The following is a 17,693-nucleotide window of genomic DNA, read 5'->3' as shown; positions in this document are numbered from 1 at the left end:
TACCGTGATGCGTTTTTTTCGCGGAAAAACACGCATCATGTGCACAAAACATGCAGAATTCATTCTAAATGATGGGATGCTTATTGTTATTTTTGGCGGTTTTATAGCGTTTTTATCGGGGGAAAAACGCAATGTGTGCACACAGCCTTAGAAGTGACCACAAAAACAAAGTAAATTAAAACAATATCTTTATTTATTACAATGATAAAAGGTAATGCTAGAAAGACAGGGGAAAACAAGGGGAATACCTCCCAAAAATGGTGGGGAGGAAATAGCAAAAAGTTACAGATACCTGCACCAGGTAATGATATTATAGATATTTATGGAACATGACAAAACAGTGTGTAAACAATCATATAAGTAAAAAAAGGACTTATGAGACAAATGGAAATTTAACTAACTGTGTTTCAAGTAAGGGCCTAAAGAGGGATATTCATATATGCCAAAAAATAGTGCAAAGTTAGAAAGGCCACTTGTCCCAGATTAGAAACCCATAAACAATATGAAAAATAGCCCTACTAACATGTCCTTAACACATTAAATACCGCATAACGATAGAGGGAAAAGAGTCCCATGCATAGATTGTCATAAAGAGCATACGGCCATTACCTGCAGCCCTAATGTGTGTGGGGCCTAATGTGTATGGGGCCTAATGTGTATGGGACCTAATGTGTATGGGGCCTAATGTGTATGAGGCCTAATGTGTATGGAGCCTAATGTGTATGGGGCCGAATGTGTATGGGGCCTAATGTGTATGGAGCCTAATGTGTGTGGGGCCTAATGTGTGTGGGGCCTAATGTGTATGGGACCTAATGTGTATGGAGCCTAATGTGTATGGGGCCGAATGTGTATGGGGCCGAATGTGTATGGGACCTAATGTGTATGGGGCCTAATGTGTATGGAGCCTAATGTGTGTGAGGAATAATGTGTATGGGCCCTAATGTGTATGGAGCCTAATGTGTGTGGGGCCTAATGTGTGTGGGGCCTAATGTGTATGGGGCCTAATGTGTATGGGACCTAATGTGTATGGGGCCTAATGTGTATGAGGCCTAATGTGTATGGAGCCTAATGTGTATGGGGCCGAATGTGTATGGGGCCTAATGTGTATGGAGCCTAATGTGTGTGGGGCCTAATGTGTGTGGGGCCTAATGTGTATGGGACCTAATGTGTATGGAGCCTAATGTGTATGGGGCCGAATGTGTATGGGGCCGAATGTGTATGGGACCTAATGTGTATGGGGCCTAATGTGTATGGAGCCTAATGTGTGTGAGGAATAATGTGTATGGGCCCTAATGTGTATGGAGCCTAATGTGTGTGGGGCCTAATGTGTGTGGGGCCTAATGTGTATGGGGCCTAATGTGTATGGGACCTAATGTGTATGGAGCCTAATGTGTATGGGGCCGAATGTGTATGGGGCCGAATGTGTATGGGACCTAATGTGTATGGGACCTAATGTGTATGGAGCCTAATGTGTGTGAGGAATAATGTGTATGGGCCCTAATGTGTATGGAGCCTAATGTGTGTGAGGAATAATGTGTATGGGGCCTAATGTGTATGGGGCCTAATGTGTATGGGGCCGAATGTGTATGGGGCCTAATGTGTATGGAGCCTAATGTGTGTGGGGCCTAATGTGTGTGGGGCCTAATGTGTATGGGACCTAATGTGTATGGAGCCTAATGTGTATGGGGCCGAATGTGTATGGGGCCGAATGTGTATGGGACCTAATGTGTATGGGGCCTAATGTGTATGGAGCCTAATGTGTGTGAGGAATAATGTGTATGGGCCCTAATGTGTATGGAGCCTAATGTGTGTGGGGCCTAATGTGTGTGGGGCCTAATGTGTATGGGGCCTAATGTGTATGGGACCTAATGTGTATGGAGCCTAATGTGTATGGGGCCGAATGTGTATGGGGCCGAATGTGTATGGGACCTAATGTGTATGGGGCCTAATGTGTATGGAGCCTAATGTGTGTGAGGAATAATGTGTATGGGCCCTAATGTGTATGGAGCCTAATGTGTGTGAGGAATAATGTGTATGGGGCCTAATGTGTATGGGGCCTAATGTGTATGGGGCCGAATGTGTATGGGGCCTAATGTGTATGGAGCCTAATGTGTGTGGGGCCTAATGTGTGTGGGGCCTAATGTGTATGGGACCTAATGTGTATGGAGCCTAATGTGTATGGGGCCGAATGTGTATGGGGCCGAATGTGTATGGGACCTAATGTGTATGGGGCCTAATGTGTATGGAGCCTAATGTGTGTGAGGAATAATGTGTATGGGCCCTAATGTGTATGGAGCCTAATGTGTGTGAGGAATAATGTGTATGGGGCCTAATGTGTATGGGCCCTAATGTGTATGGGGCCTAATGTGTATGGGGCTTAATGTGTATGGGGCCTAATGTGTATGGGGCCTAATGTGTATGGGGCCTAATGTGTTTGGGGCCTAATGTGTGTGAGGAATAATGTGTATGGGCCCTAATGTTGGTAAAATATTTGAAGGGTTTCTGAGGGATGTTATTCTGGATTATCTCAATGAGAATAACTGTTTAACTCCATATCAGCATGGGTTTATGAGAAATCGCTCCTGTCAAACCAATCTAATCAGTTTTTATGAAGAGGTAAGCTATAGGCTGGACCACGGTGAGTCATTGGACGTGGTATATCTCGATTTTTCCAAAGCGTTTGATACCGTGCCGCACAAGAGGTTGGTACACAAAATGAGAATGCTTGGTCTGGGGGAAATTGTGTGTAAATGGGTTAGTAACTGGCTTAGTGATTGAAAGCAGAGGGTGGTTATAAATGGTATAGTCTCTAACTGGGTCGCTGTGACCAGTGGGGTACCGCAGGGGTCAGTATTGGGACCTGTTCTCTTCAACATATTCATTAATGATCTGGTAGAAGGTTTACACAGTAAAATATCGATATTTGCAGATGATACAAAACTATGTAAAGCAGTTAATACAAGAGAAGATAGTATTCTGCTACAGATGGATCTGGATAAGTTGGAAACTTGGGCTGAAAGGTGGCAGATGAGGTTTAACAATGATAAATGTAAGGTTATACACATGGGAAGAAGGAATCAATGTCACCATTACACACTGAATGGGAAACCACTGGGTAAATCTGACAGGGAGAAGGACTTGGGGATCCTAGTTAATGATAAACTTACCTGGAGCAGCCAGTGCCAGGCAGCAGCTGCCAAGGCAAACAGGATCATGGGGTGCATTAAAAGAGGTCTGGATACACATGATGAGAGCATTATACTGCCTCTGTACAAATCCCTAGTTAGACCGCACATGGAGTACTGTGTCCAGTTTTGGGCACCGGTGCTCAGGAAGGATATAATGGAACTAGAGAGAGTACAAAGGAGGGCAACAAAATTAATAAAGGGGATGGGAGAACTACAATACCCAGATAGATTAGCGAAATTAGGATTATTTAGTCTAGAAAAAAGACGACTGAGGGGCGATCTAATAACCATGTATAAGTATATAAGGGGACAATACAAATATCTCGCTGAGGATCTGTTTATACCAAGGAAGGTGACGGGCACAAGGGGGCATTCTTTGCGTCTGGAGGAGAGAAGGTTTTTCCACCAACATAGAAGAGGATTCTTTACTGTTAGGGCAGTGAGAATCTGGAATTGCTTGCCTGAGGAGGTGGTGATGGCGAACTCAGTCGAGGGGTTCAAGAGAGGCCTGGATGTCTTCCTGGAGCAGAACAATATTGTATCATACAATTAGGTTCTGTAGAAGGACGTAGATCTGGGGATTTATTATGATGGAATATAGGCTGAACTGGATGGACAAATGTCTTTTTTCGGCCTTACTAACTATGTTACTATGTTACTATGTTAATGTGTATGGAGCCTAATGTGTATGGGACCTAATGTGTATGGGGCCTAATGTGTATGGGGCCTAATGTGTATGGGGCCTAATGTGTATGGGGCCTAATGTGTTTGGGGCCTAATGTGTATGGGACCTAATGTGTATGGGGCCTAATGTGTATGGGGCCTAATGTGTATGGGGCCTAATGTGTATGGGACCTAATGTGTATGGGGCCTAATGTGTATGGAGCCTAATGTGTATAGGGCCTAATGTGTGTGGGGCCTAATGTGTATGGGGCCTAATGTGTATGGGACCTAATGTGTATGGGGCCTAATGTGTATGGGACCTAATGTGTATGGGGCCTAATGTGTATGGGCCCTAATGTGTATGGGGCCTAATGTGTATGGGGCCTAATGTGTATGGGGCCTAATGTGTTTGGGGCCTAATGTGTATGGGACCTAATGTGTATGGGGCCTAATGTGTATGGAGCCTAATGTGTGTGAGGAATAATGTGTATGGGCCCTAATGTGTATGGGGCCTAATGTGTATGGAGCCTAATGTGTATGAGGAATAATGTGCATGGGCCCTAATGTGTATGGGGCCTAATGTGTATGGGACCTAATGTATATGGGGCCTAGTGTGTATGGGCCCTAATGTGTATGGGGCCTAATGTGTATGAGGAATAATGTGTATGGGCCCTAATGTGTATGGGGCCTAATGTGTATGGGGCCTAATGTGTATGAGGAATAATGTGCATGGGCCCTAATGTGTATGGGGCCTAATGTGTATGGGACCTAATGTGTATGGGGCCTAATGTGTATGGGCCCTAGTGTGTATGGGGCCTAATGTGTATGAGGAATAATGTGTATGGGCCCTAATGTGTATGGGCCCTAATGTGTATGGGGCCTAATGTGTATGGGGCCTAATGTGTATGGGGCCTAATGTGTATAGCCCCCATTGTGTATGGGGCCTAATGTGTATGGGACCTAATGTGTATGGAGCCTAATGTGTGTGGGGCCTAATGTGTATGGAGCCTAATGTGTATGAGGAATAATGTGCATGGGCCCTAATGTGTATGGGGCCTAATGTGTATGGGGCCTAATGTGTGTGGGGCCTAATGTGTATGGAGCCTAATGTGTATGAGGAATAATGTGCATGGGGCCTGTGTATGGGGTCTAATGTGTGTGGGGCCTAATGTGTATTGGAGCTCCTAATGTGCATGAGGCCTAATGTGTGTGGGAGCCCTAATGTGCATGGGGAATAATGTGTATGGAGCCTAATGCGTATGGGGCCTAATGTGTGTGGGGCCAAATGTGTGTGGGGCCTAATGTTTGTGGGAGCTCCTAATGTGCATGGGGCCTAATGTGTATGGAGCCTAATGTCTATGGGGCCTAATGTGTATGGAGCCTAATGTGTATGGGCCCTAATGTGTATGGGCCCTAATGTGTATGGGCCCTAATGTGTATGGGCCCTAATGTGTGTGGAGCCTAATGTGTGTGGAGCCTAATGTGTATGGGAGCTCCTAATGTGTATGGGCCCTAATGTGTATGGGCCCTAATGTGTGTGGAGCCTAATGTGCATGGGGCCTAATGTGTGTGGGAGCCCTAATGTGTATGGGGAATAATGTGTATGGAGCCTAATGTGTATGGGGCCTAATGTGTATGGGGCCTAATGTGTGTGTAGCCTAATATTTGTGGCAGCTCCTAATATGCATGGGGCCTAATGTGTATGGAGCCTAATGTGTATGGAAGCCCTAATGTGTATGGGACCTGTATGACATGAGGCGCAACATAGAAATTACAGAGATAAATAGATACTGTTTTTTTCTTTTACATATTAAATTAAAAAAAGGCGCAGGGATCCCCTACTATTTAAAACCAGCACAAATAAAGCTGGGCACTTCTACCGTATTATCAGTCAGTGTTATTGGCTGTCCAAGACAAAAAATAGAAGCCCACAGCCGCCCAAGAATTAGCACATCACATAAAATAAGACATCCCCTTAAAATAAGACCTAGCACATCTTTGGGAGCAAAAATTAATATAAGACACTGTCTTATTTTTGGGGAAACAGAGTACCTGGCTGCTGGACTGGAGGCCCCGAATTTCAAATCTTCCAGTTAGCCTGGAGCAGCTTTAGATTAGCCAGAGCTCTTGGAACATTATCTGTGCGTCCTGCTGATCTCGAGTTGGGACCTGTGGATTTAATTTTTGTTCATACATTCACAGTTGGAGCCACCAGAACTTTCTCATTTTATGTAGCTTCACTATATGACATCCGCTTTTTTGTGTCTGTAAGGCCCCATTCACACGTCCGTGTCTCTGGTACGTGTGGTGACAGTTTTCACACGTATCGGAGACACTTACACATGCAGACCCATTCAAGTGAATGGGCCTGTGCACATGTCAGTATGTTTACAAAGATCGCAAAACAAGCTGACATGTCCATTTTTCACCGTAAGCCCGCGCTGCAAAACGTCCCGCACACGTGCACATGGATAACACCCATGGATGTCTCGGTGTTACACGCACCAGCAGCAGGGAAGAAGCAGTACAGTAAGCGCTGTTCCCTGATGCCCTAGTCGCCGGCAGAGCAGTTGAGAATGATTAGAGCCGTCTCCAGCACCCGGTGCCGGGGAACAGTGCTTACTGTACCCCTGCTTCCCCGGCGCCCATCTGTGTGGTACTGATGAGGCACACGGGTGGCACGTCAGTATATATATATATATATATATATATATATGTGTCCCCAATCCAGGTAAACATAGCCCCCTCATCACCATCCTGCTATGCATGGCCCCATCCACATCCTGGTATGCATGGCCCCCTCATCACCATCCTGCTATGCATGACACCCATCCTGGTATATACTGTCCCCTCATTCCTATCCTGGTATGCATGGCACCCTCATCCCCAGGGCAGACTCCAGGTTTTCATGGACCCCGGATGAAAAAGTTTCAGTGAGCCCCTTTAACACATATCACAATGGATGATGTACAGATACGGCAGAGAAATATAGATATAATACAATGCCAAAAATGTCACTTACTTCTTACATTACATGAGTGATATCTATTGTAAATTCTACAATAGCTCAGAGACCAGACAGTATAGTCCCCCATACAGTATTATGGGCACTACATAATGCTCCATACATAATAATGAGCCCCATATATTCATAGAATCACAGAATCATAGAATGATAGAGTAGGAAGGGACCTGCTGGTTCATCTGGTCCAACCCCCTGCTCAAAGCAGGCTTCACTAAATCATCCCAGACAGATGTCTGTCCAGCTTCTGTTTGAAAACTTCCATGGAAGGAGAACTCACCACCTCTCGTGGCAGCCTGTTCCACTCATTGATCACCCTAACCATAAAAAAGTTTTTTCTAATATCTAATCTGTGTCTCCTCCCATTCAGTTTAATCCCATTGCTTCTAGTCTTTCCTTGTGCAAATGAGAATAAAGATGATCCTTCTACAATGTGACAGCCCTTGAGATATTTGTAGACAGCTAATAAGTCTCCTCTTAGTCTTCTTTTTTGCAAGCTAAACATTCCCAAATCCTGTAACCGTTCCTCATAGGACATGGTTTGCAGACCAGTCACCATTCTTGTCGCTCTTCTCTGAACTTGCTCCAGTTTGTTGATGTCTTTTTTAAAATGTGGTTCCCAAAACTGGGCACAGTATTCCAGATGAGGTCTGACCAAAGAGGAGTAGAGGGCAATAATGACTTTGCGTGATCTAGACTGTATGCTTCTGTTAATACATCCCAGAATTGCATTTGCCTTTTTGCTGCTGCATCACACTGTTGACTCATGTTCAGATTATGATCTATTAGTTTACCCAAGTCTTTTTCACATGTGCTGTTGCTTAGCCCTATTCCTCCCATTCTATAAATGCTTTTTTCATTTTTATTGCCCAGGTGAAGTACTTTGCATTTTTCCTTGTTAAAAACACATTCTGTTAGTTGCTGCCCACTGCTCCAGTTTATTTATATCTTTTTGAATCATCTCTCTCTCTTATCTGGTATTAGCTATCCCTCCCTACATTTATATTGCTCCAGTATTATGGGCATCAGATACTGCTCCATACAGAATAATGAGCCCCATATATTGCTCTATACAGTATTATGGGCACCACATAGTGCTCCATACAGAATAATGAGCCCCATATATTGCTCCATACAGAATAACAAGCCACATAGTGACCACACATAATAGTGAGCCCCATATATTGCTCCATACAGTATTATGGTTACCTGTTGTGAATTCTGTGGTCAAGCTCCCTCCTGTGGTCATGAGTGGTACTTCGGCTGGTTCTGTCTATGAGCTTCCTCTGGTGGATGTGAGTGGGGCTGCGGCTTCTGAGTTTCCTTCCTCAGGTGACGAGGTTAAGTCGTTAGGTGCTGCTCTATTTAACTCCACCTAGTTCTTTGTTCCTGGCCTACAGTCAATGTTCCAGTATTGGTCTTGCTTTCTCCTGGATCGTTCTTGTGGCCTGTCTGCCCTGCATAAGCTAAGTTTTGCTTGTGTTATTTTTGTTTGCTATATTTTCTGTCCAGCTTGCTATATTGGTTTTTCTTGCTTGCTGGAAGCTCTGAGACGCAGAGGGAGTACCTCCGTACCGTTAGTCGGTGCGGAGGGTCTTTTTGCCCCCTCTGCGTGGTTGTTTGTAGGTTTTTGTGCTGACCGCAAAGCTATCTTTCCTATCCTCGGTCTATTCAGTAAGTCGGGCCTCACTTTGCTAAAATCTATTTCATCTCTGTGTTTGTATTTTCATCTTAACTCACAGTCATTATATGTGGGGGGCTGCCTTTTCCTTTGGGAAATTTCTCTGAGGCAAGGTAGGCTTATTTTTCTATCTTCGGGGCTAGCTAGTTTCTCAGGCTGTGCCGAGTTGCATAGGAAGCGTTAGGCGCAATCCACTAGTGTGGTATGATAGGATTAGGGATTGCGGTCAGCAGAGTTCCCACGTCTCAGAGCTCGTCCTATGTTAGTAACTATCAGGTCACTTTGTGTGCTCTTAACCACTAGGTCCATTGTGGTTCTGAATCACCTGATCATAACAGTTACCACATAGTGCTCCATACAGAATAATGAGCCCCATATATTGCTCCATACAGAATAATGAGCCCCATTTATTACTCCATACAGTATAACAAGCCAGATAGTGCTCCACACAGAATAATGAGCCCCATATATTGCTCCATACACTATTATCGGCATCACATAGTGCTCCATACAGAATAATGAGCCCCATAGATTGCTCCATACAGTAGTATGAGCACCACAAAGTGCTCTATACAGAATAATGAGATATTAATGAGTGAAAAAGCATTTGGTCCAAACTGTTCTGTTCAATCCTTCTCTAACAGATATAATTTTAAATTTCCGGACAACATACGTCAGTCACTCTGGACAAGTTGTGTATGAGCCACGTTCAATCTGCATCCACTACCTCGCCACATGGTTCTTTGTGGATCTCATTGCTGCTTTGCCCTTTGATCTTCTCTATGCATTCAATGTCACAGTGGTAAGAAAAAAATGTCTCTTTATTAATTGATTAATGTATTTCATGCAGATGTCTTGGAAGAAGCTAATACCTTATAACCTGTCATTCTTCTGTAAACAGTTCCTGTAAAAGCATATGCACACTGAGGTCTATCTTCGTCAGAGCTTTTATTCCAGAAAACTGTTGTAATAGATTTGAAAGGTCGCAAATTGTGGAAAATGTGTGCTGTGATGGGGGCTAACGACCGACGCTCATGAAATTCATGACTTACCATTGCGTACCTTACACCACAAATCTTACTTCAGTCCCAGACTTGTGGCGAAGCACATAGAGCTGCGCACATAATGAATCACGAGCCTCCACTCCACCCCACTCCTCATCAAGACTGGTGTGGAAAATACTGGTCTTGATGAATTGGGGTCTGAGACTTTTTGCTTAGTTTTTGGAGCTGAAATTGAGAAGAAACTCAAACTTTTTGAAGAAAATTTGGAGAGTTTCTGCTCCAAAACCTTAAAAATAGCATCAGTCAATGTACATTGAACAAAGTCAAGGACTTGGGGGATTTTGTAGGAATATAGACAGGCGTATGAGTGCCCAATTGTACCAAACAAGTGATAATGTTCATTATTTTCGTAGTTATATATCAATAAATAAAATGAGACATATAAAACTGAGATATTGACAGACCTGTGTCTGATACCTTTTTCCTTTTTGTAAATTGTAAGACCTCTCTAGTCCATCTTCTGAAGACCATCCGGTTGCTGAGGCTCCTGAGGTTGCTGCAGAAGCTGGATCGATATTCTCAGTACAGTGCAATGGTGTTGACTCTTCTTATGTCTATGTTTGCCCTGCTGGCTCACTGGATGGCCTGTGTTTGGTACGTGATTGGCCGCAAAGAAATGGAGAGCAATGACCCTGTCACTTGGGACATAGGTAAAAATAACTACTACTATAGATACCTAATGGTCAATTTCCATTGTAAATAGTGGTTCCTTTTCTTCCTACGACATGTACAATAGATATTGTGTCATTGTCTCTCATTATCCTTGTTAGAGTCTAACACAGATGTATTGGGCATGCAAAACTACATTGTGTATGGAAATGTATAAAGTATTGAGTACAGATGTGTTCACATGCAGGATGGCTCCATGAATTGGGCAAGCGGCTTGAAGTACCCTACATAAATAATTCAATTGGGGGACCCTCTGTTCGTAGTGCTTATATAGCATCCCTCTACTTTACACTCAGCAGCTTGACCAGTGTGGGTTTTGGCAATGTTTGCGCTAATACTGATGCTGAGAAGATCTTCTCCATCTGCACAATGTTGATAGGAGGTGAGTGTGGATGTGATTTTACTAAGCCTTTACAAACTCTAGTGAAACCAGTCATGTATAGCACGATGTTTTGAGAATTTGCACTCTAGCGCCCAGTTTATGGACAAGAAGGACCTATTTGTCGGGCTCTGCAGTGTCTTCTAAACATGTGAGGATCAAGGTTATACAATATCATCATCTGTTTGGAGATATTGGACATTACAGTGTCTCAGTGGTTAGCGCTGTTTCTTTGCACAACGGAGTTCTGGGTTCAAATCCCACCAAGGGTGGACGGCTGCATTGTGTGGCCTGTGGGTCCGCGGACAGGAACAGCCAGAGAGTCAGATATACAATACTCTGGAGACCCTCTACACAGTAGCTCAGTATTGTTGCCTTACTTACTTGCTGGGGTCATGGGTTCAAATCCCACCAAGGACAGCATCTGCAAGAGTTGGTATGTTCTCCCCAAGTTTGTGTAGGTTTCCTCCAGGTTCTACGGTTTCCTCCCATACTGCTAGGGAATTTAGATTGTGAGCCCCAATGGGGACAACAATGCTGATGTCTGAAAAACGCTGTGGAATTAATGTTGCTGTGTAAGTGAATACAATAAATACCATAAGTAAACTACACTGTAATCACCAGTGCTGTTTTATTCCTTGCAGCTCTAATGCATGCTGTGGTTTTCGGTAATGTAACGGCCATCATCCAACGTATGTACTCTCGTCGCTCCTTATACCATACACGTATGAAGGACCTCAAGGATTTCATCCGTGTCCACCGCCTGCCACAGCAGCTTAAACAGCGTATGTTGGAGTACTTCCAGACAACCTGGTCCGTCAACAATGGCATTGATGCCAATGAGGTAGGGAACAAATTATGGCCTCAAATGATTTGATTTTACCTTTACAACAAAAGTATAAAACTGTAATCTTCAGGAAAATCTATTGAAAACTCAATATAGCTGGTTGTGATGTAATGATGAGCGTGACTGGGCGCGGGAGGCGTCTGCTAGTGCGGTACAGCACTTGATGGAGAGGGTGACGGACCGACGACCGGTGGCGCAGTGTCTGGAGGATGGCTCCTTGAAAGTATTGGGGAAATTATACCCAACTATGTTTTTGATACATAAATTATGGACCAGACTGCGACAGATTCGGGGGGTTACGGGGCTGACTAAATTTACACCGATATGGCTTAATAATAATTTGGTTGAGTTTGCGGCCCTTGGAGTGCTGGCGGAGTGGCAGGCCAAAGGAATCCACTTGGTGGCTCAGATAGTTCAACAACGAGGATTAAAGTCCTTTTCGCAGCTGCATGGGGAGTTTGGATTGAGACCGACTGGGGAGTATCAATATGCTCAGATGAAACATGGTTTTAAAGCTCAAAACAAGGGCGATGGTATTGAGATCCAAGAGGACATAGTTCTGGAATACGTATGTGGGGAAGGATCCACAAGGGGAGTCATTACCACCCTTTATAAGGACCTTCTACATGCATATTTGCTAGACTTCCCCCTAAAAGCGAGAGCGAAATGGGAAAGAGATTTAGGCCCAATGGAGGATGAAACCTGGGAGTCGGTGTTGGAGTGGGTTCCACGAGTGTCACTGAGCGAGCCGTATAGACTATCGCAGCTGTACATCTTGCACAGAGTCTATAAATCACCGGAAGTGTTACACAGAGCGGGGTTGCGTGCTGACTCTGAATGCCCGAGATGTAAGACTGAGAATGCAGGAATATACCACATGATGTGGACATGTCCAAGACTGGTTGCTTTCTGGTTGGTGGTAATGAGCCGTGTGGAAGGGGCGTATAAATGCAGAGTGCCGAGAGATCCGATAGTGTGTATACTGGGACATGTAGAGGAAATTAGAGTGGATAACACCTGGAAGATAGCAATAGCTAGGCTATTATATATGGCAAGGAAGGTAATAGCAAGGAACTGGATCAAGGAGGAACCGCCTACAAGGGGTGAATTTCTGAAATATGTTAAACATGGTCTCAATTTGGAAAAGGGGGTCTACAAAAGACGTGGGAAAATAGAAACGTTTGACAAAATGTGGTCTCCGTGGCTCGAGCTAGGATGAGTAGTTATGGGACGTGGGAGGATGAGGGCCTCTGAAAGGAAGAGAGTGCTAAAGGAACAAGCGGACATAAGTGAGTCAAATGGCTCAAAGAACCATCAATACTGGTAACAAAAGTATAAATGGGTATGAGCTGTCAGGGGAGGGGGAGGTTTGGGTTTTGTTGGGATTGTTGAGGGTTTGGAAAATGTAAAATTTTGTAAAATAATGGAAAAATGCATAAATTGTATTGTTCATATTCGACTTTAATAAAAACCTATTTTATAAAAAAAAAAATGATGAGCGTGACTTTTGTCCAGCAATCCAAATTATGTCCAATGAGACCTGTGGGACATTTAGGCTCCACTTCATTGATAGATTCTCTTGCATGGGCTGCCTCCACTGTGAGCCTCACACTGAGAGAATAGTCCTGTTTCTTTCTTGGTATCTAGCATTTGATGCCTTTTATTTTTTTTTTTACAGCTGCTGAAAGATTTTCCAGATGAGTTACGTGCTGATATAGCAATGCACCTCAATAAGGACATTTTGCAGTTACCAGTTTTTGAGACTGCCAGCCGAGGATGTCTGCGCGCTCTATCCCTGCACATCAAAACTTCTTTCTGTGCCCCTGGGGAGTACCTTCTACGACAAGGAGATGCTCTGCAAGCCAATTATTTTGTATGCTCAGGATCTCTGGAAGTCTTGAAGGACAATATGGTGCTGGCTATTCTTGGTGAGTACTACTTGTAATAATTCTTCTACTATCACACCTGTACAGCTAAGAGTTTAAAGGGAACCTGTCACCCCCCTCAGGCGTTTGTAACTAAAAGAGCCACCTTGTGCAGCTCAAATGCTGCATTCTGACAAGGTGGCTCTTTTAGTTATGATGCCTGCACACGCTGAAATAATCACTTATAAAATGTGCCCCCTCTTACCCTGAAATGTTCCCGGAGGCGGGTCTTTCCTTGCTAATCAGGCGCAGCACAGACGTCACTCCGGGCCTGTGCGCGCAGGGGCACCGCTTCCTCTGCGCTATTTTCAAATGAGCCGGTGCCTGTGCTCTTTTCTCATGCCTTGAGCATGCGCAGTGAGCGCTGCCCATCCTCTGTCCTCATTTGCAGTCTAGCTGACTGCCCCTGTGCGGCCGCTGCAATGTGAATAAATCAGAAGACACTGCGCGGCGGGATGTCTGGCAGGGCGGCCACACAGGCGCAGTCAGCTAGACTGCAAATGAGGACAGAGGACGGGCAGCGCTCACTGCGCATGCCCAAGGCATGAGAAAAGAGCGCAGGCACCGGCTCATTTGAAAACAGCGCTGAGGAGGCGGCGCCCGACGTGCACAGGCCCGGAGTGACGGCTGTGCTGCGTCTGAGTAGCAAGGAAAGACCTGCCTCCGGGAACATTTCAGGGTAAGAGGGGGCACATTTTATAAGTGATTATTTCAGCATGTGCAGGCATCATAACTAAAAGAGCCACCTTGTCAGAATGCAGCATTTGTGCTGCACAAGGTGGCTCTTTTAGTAACAAACACCTGAGGGGGGTGACAGGTTCCCTTTAAAGGGCAAAAGACTTGTTATCACTTTTAATAGCAAAGAGAGAAATGGAATTATTTAAACAACCAAGACACTTACGGTAATTAAGTGTATTCAACATTATTTAGAAGATCCTGTCAAATACTAGAAGGAGAATAAGATATGATGATCAGACAGCCATAGAACCAGTATCAGTTCAACAATGATGAGAATAAAGCAGCAGAAGACACTTTCAGTGCCCGTCGCTTCGGTCCAACCTGGACCTCGATCATGGCAGTATTCTAAATGAAGAATAAAAAGGAGACATTCAATAGGACGCTCTGATGGCCATATTTATTGGCTCTCCTTTTATTCCTCATTCAGAATACTGCCATGATGGCGGTCCAGGTTGGACTGAAATCACTGGTATTGAAAGTAACTTCAACTGCTTTATTCTCTCTGTTGGATCAGTATTGGTTATATGAATCTTGGATAATTATTTCTTATTCTCTTTCTTCTACTCAAAAGGATCTTCTAAATAAACTTTGAGTCTAATTAAGTGTCGTAAGTAGTGTTGAGCGATACCTTCCGATATCGGAAAGTATCGGTATCGGTTTGGATCGGCCGATATTCAAAAAATATCGGATATCGCCGATACCGATACCCGATCCCAATGCAAGTCAATGGGACCAAAATATCGGAATTAAAATAAACCCTTTCTTTCCTTGTAGGTTCATTCTACATCAAGGAAAACAACTAAGAATAATGCCGGATGTATTTGGGGAGGTGGCGGAGACATTAAAGTCATAGAGGTTTATCCCAATCAAATAGAATAGCATGTTTTTTGTTTTTTTTTAAGACGTTCGGAGTGACAAAGATATTGACTATGTAAATTTTTTTTTTATTTTGTCAGATATTGATGTTTCACTATTCCACGCCCTTCCCCTTCTTTTTTTTCTTTTTTTTTTTCTTTTCCCACACTTTCATCTTCATCATCATCAGCATCTTTGACATCAACTTCTTCACCTTATTCATCTTCTTCTTCATCTTCTACCTATTTTTTTTTTTTTATTACATTCTTCATATTCATTTTATTCAACTATTATTATTCTTCTTATTCTACATATTCTTTTTATTCCACTGTTATTATTCTTCCTATTCTACTTCTTCATCATATTCTCATTTGTGACAGGCATTCCCGTAGTTGTTATCTATAAAAGTTTGAAGATTACACCTTCCGTTCTGCCAGTCACAAAAGTTACATTTGTCCGCGTTCAGTTTGGCCTGCAGCATCAGGCTTTATCCAGGGGCACCACGAGGAGGAACGGACTCACCCCCATACACTGCTTAGTCTTCTTCTGCATATAATTTAGATAATATCTTTTGCTCTGATATTAAGTCTTATGCTTAATGTTCTTCTGCTCTTTGTTCTGCAGCCTCTTGTTCTTCTGCTTCTCGGTCTTCCATGTTGTCGTCTCCAGGGTCGTCGTCTCCAGTGTCGTCATCTCCGCCGTCGTCGTCTCCGCCGTCGTCGTCGTCGTCATCGGGGTGGTCTTCCGTGTCGTCGTCATCGTGGTGGTCTTCCGGGTCGTCGACGTTAGGGTCTTCAACTTGGAAATGTAGCAGAAGGTACAAGAAGGCTGAGAAAATGCCAAGAACCAGCTGATGGAACTGGAACTCGGATGGCTACCCGAAGGTTCAAGAGCCTATGGAACTACCGAGGACCAGCTGACGTTACTGGAACCCGGTTACTAAGCAGGAGGTACCCGTGCTAAAAAGCACTACCAAGGACCGCCTGACGTTGACGGAACTCGGATACCCAGAAGGAGGCACCTAAGCCAAAGGCTCTGCCCGGAACCAGCTGACGTTACTGGAACCAGGATGGGGAGCAGAAGGTACAAGAGCAAAAGACACTGCCGAGAACCAGCTGACGGTACTGGAACCCGGATGGGTAGCCGAAGGTCCAAGAGCCAATGGAACTACCGAGGACCAGCTGACGTTACTGGAACCCGGTTACTAAGCAGGAGGTACCCGTGCCTGAAAGCACTACCAAGGACCACCTGACGTTGGTGGAACTTGGATACCCAGAAGGAGGCACCTAAGCCAAAGGCTCTGCCCGGAACCAGCTGACGGTACTGGAACCAGGATGGGGAGCAGAAGGTACAAGAGCAAAAGACACTGCCGAGAACCAGCTGACGGTGCTGGAACCAGGTGGTGGACCCGAAGGCCCACAGGAGAGGAGAGAACAGCTAGGCCGCGAGGCAGCCGCAGTTACCGAACCCCAACAGTCCTACAGGGGGAGCTGGGCCTACTGGCACTACATAACCAGCCTTGACTACCAGTTCACGCAGCCCACATAGGAAGCTCCTAAACTGGAGGCACCCTGGAGTTGGCTAACTCGACCGCACCACGACGGGGCAAGCATAGGCGTCTCAGTGAAGTTGACACAACCCGGAAACAGCTGACGGTGCTGAAACCAGGCTTGGCACGAGGGAGTACCTGTGACAAGAACACTGCCGAGAACCAGCTGGCGGTGCTGGAACCCGGATGCGTTGCCCCAGTGTGCAAGAGCCAATGGCACGACCGAGGACCAGCTGACGGTGCTGGAACCCGGTTACTAAGCTGTAGGTGCCCGCGCTTAAAAGCACTACCAAGGACCGCCTGGCGTTGGCGGAACTCGGATACCCAGGAGGAGGCACCTAAGCCAAAGGCTCGGCCCGGAACCAGCTGACGGTGCTGGAACCAGGTGGTGGACCCCAAGGTCCACAGGAGAGGAGAGAACAGCTAGGCCGCGAGGCAGCCGCAGTTACCGAACCCCAACAGTCCTACAGGGGGAGCTGGGCCTACTGGCACTACAGAACCAGCCTTGACTACCAGTTCACGCAGCCCACATAGGAAGCTCCTAAACTGGAGGCACCCTGGAGTTGGCTAACCCGACCGCACCACGACGAGGCAAGCATAGGTGTCTCAGTGAGCTTGACACAACCCGGAAACAGCTGACGGTGCTGAAACCAGGCTTGGCACGAGGGAGTACCTGTGACAAAAACACTGCCGAGAACCAGCTGGCGGTGCTGGAACCCGGATGCGTTGCCCCAGTGTGCAAGAGCCAATGGCACGACCGAGGACCAGCTGACGGTGCTGGAACCCGGTTACTAAGCTGTAGGTGCCCGCGCTTAAAAGCACTACCAAGGACCGCCTGGCGTTGGCGGAACTCGGATACCCAGGAGGAGGCACCTAAGCCAAAGGCTCGGCCCGGAACCAGCTGACGGTGCTGGAACCAGGTGGTGGACCCCAAGGTCCACAGGAGAGGAGAGAACAGCTAGGCCGCGAGGCAGCCGCAGTTACCGAACCCCAACAGTCCTACAGGGGGAGCTGGGCCTACTGGCACTACAGAACCAGCCTTGACTACCAGTTCACGCAGCCCACATAGGAAGCTCCTAAACTGGAGGCACCCTGGAGTTGGCTAACTCGACC

General features: G+C 45.6%; 1 protein-coding gene across 1 annotated transcript in view; it reads left to right on the top strand.

Moving 5' to 3' along the window:
* KCNH4 (potassium voltage-gated channel subfamily H member 4) overlaps nt 1-17,693 on the top strand; it is a 373,359-nt gene that overhangs the window by 287,164 nt on the left and 68,502 nt on the right. The window contains exons 6-10 of the mRNA XM_069751801.1: nt 9,199-9,356; nt 10,061-10,268; nt 10,475-10,669; nt 11,311-11,510; nt 13,192-13,441. Of these exons, the coding sequence (XP_069607902.1) occupies nt 9,199-9,356; nt 10,061-10,268; nt 10,475-10,669; nt 11,311-11,510; nt 13,192-13,441 (1,011 nt within the window). The remainder of the gene's footprint in view (nt 1-9,198; nt 9,357-10,060; nt 10,269-10,474; nt 10,670-11,310; nt 11,511-13,191; nt 13,442-17,693) is intronic.

The sequence above is a fragment of the Ranitomeya imitator genome, chromosome 2 (genome assembly GCF_032444005.1).
Source record: "Ranitomeya imitator isolate aRanImi1 chromosome 2, aRanImi1.pri, whole genome shotgun sequence".
Taxonomy (NCBI): Eukaryota; Metazoa; Chordata; class Amphibia; order Anura; family Dendrobatidae; genus Ranitomeya; species Ranitomeya imitator.
The sequence above is the reverse complement of the archived record's forward strand: the minus strand, read 5'-3'. Positions and strand labels throughout refer to the sequence as shown.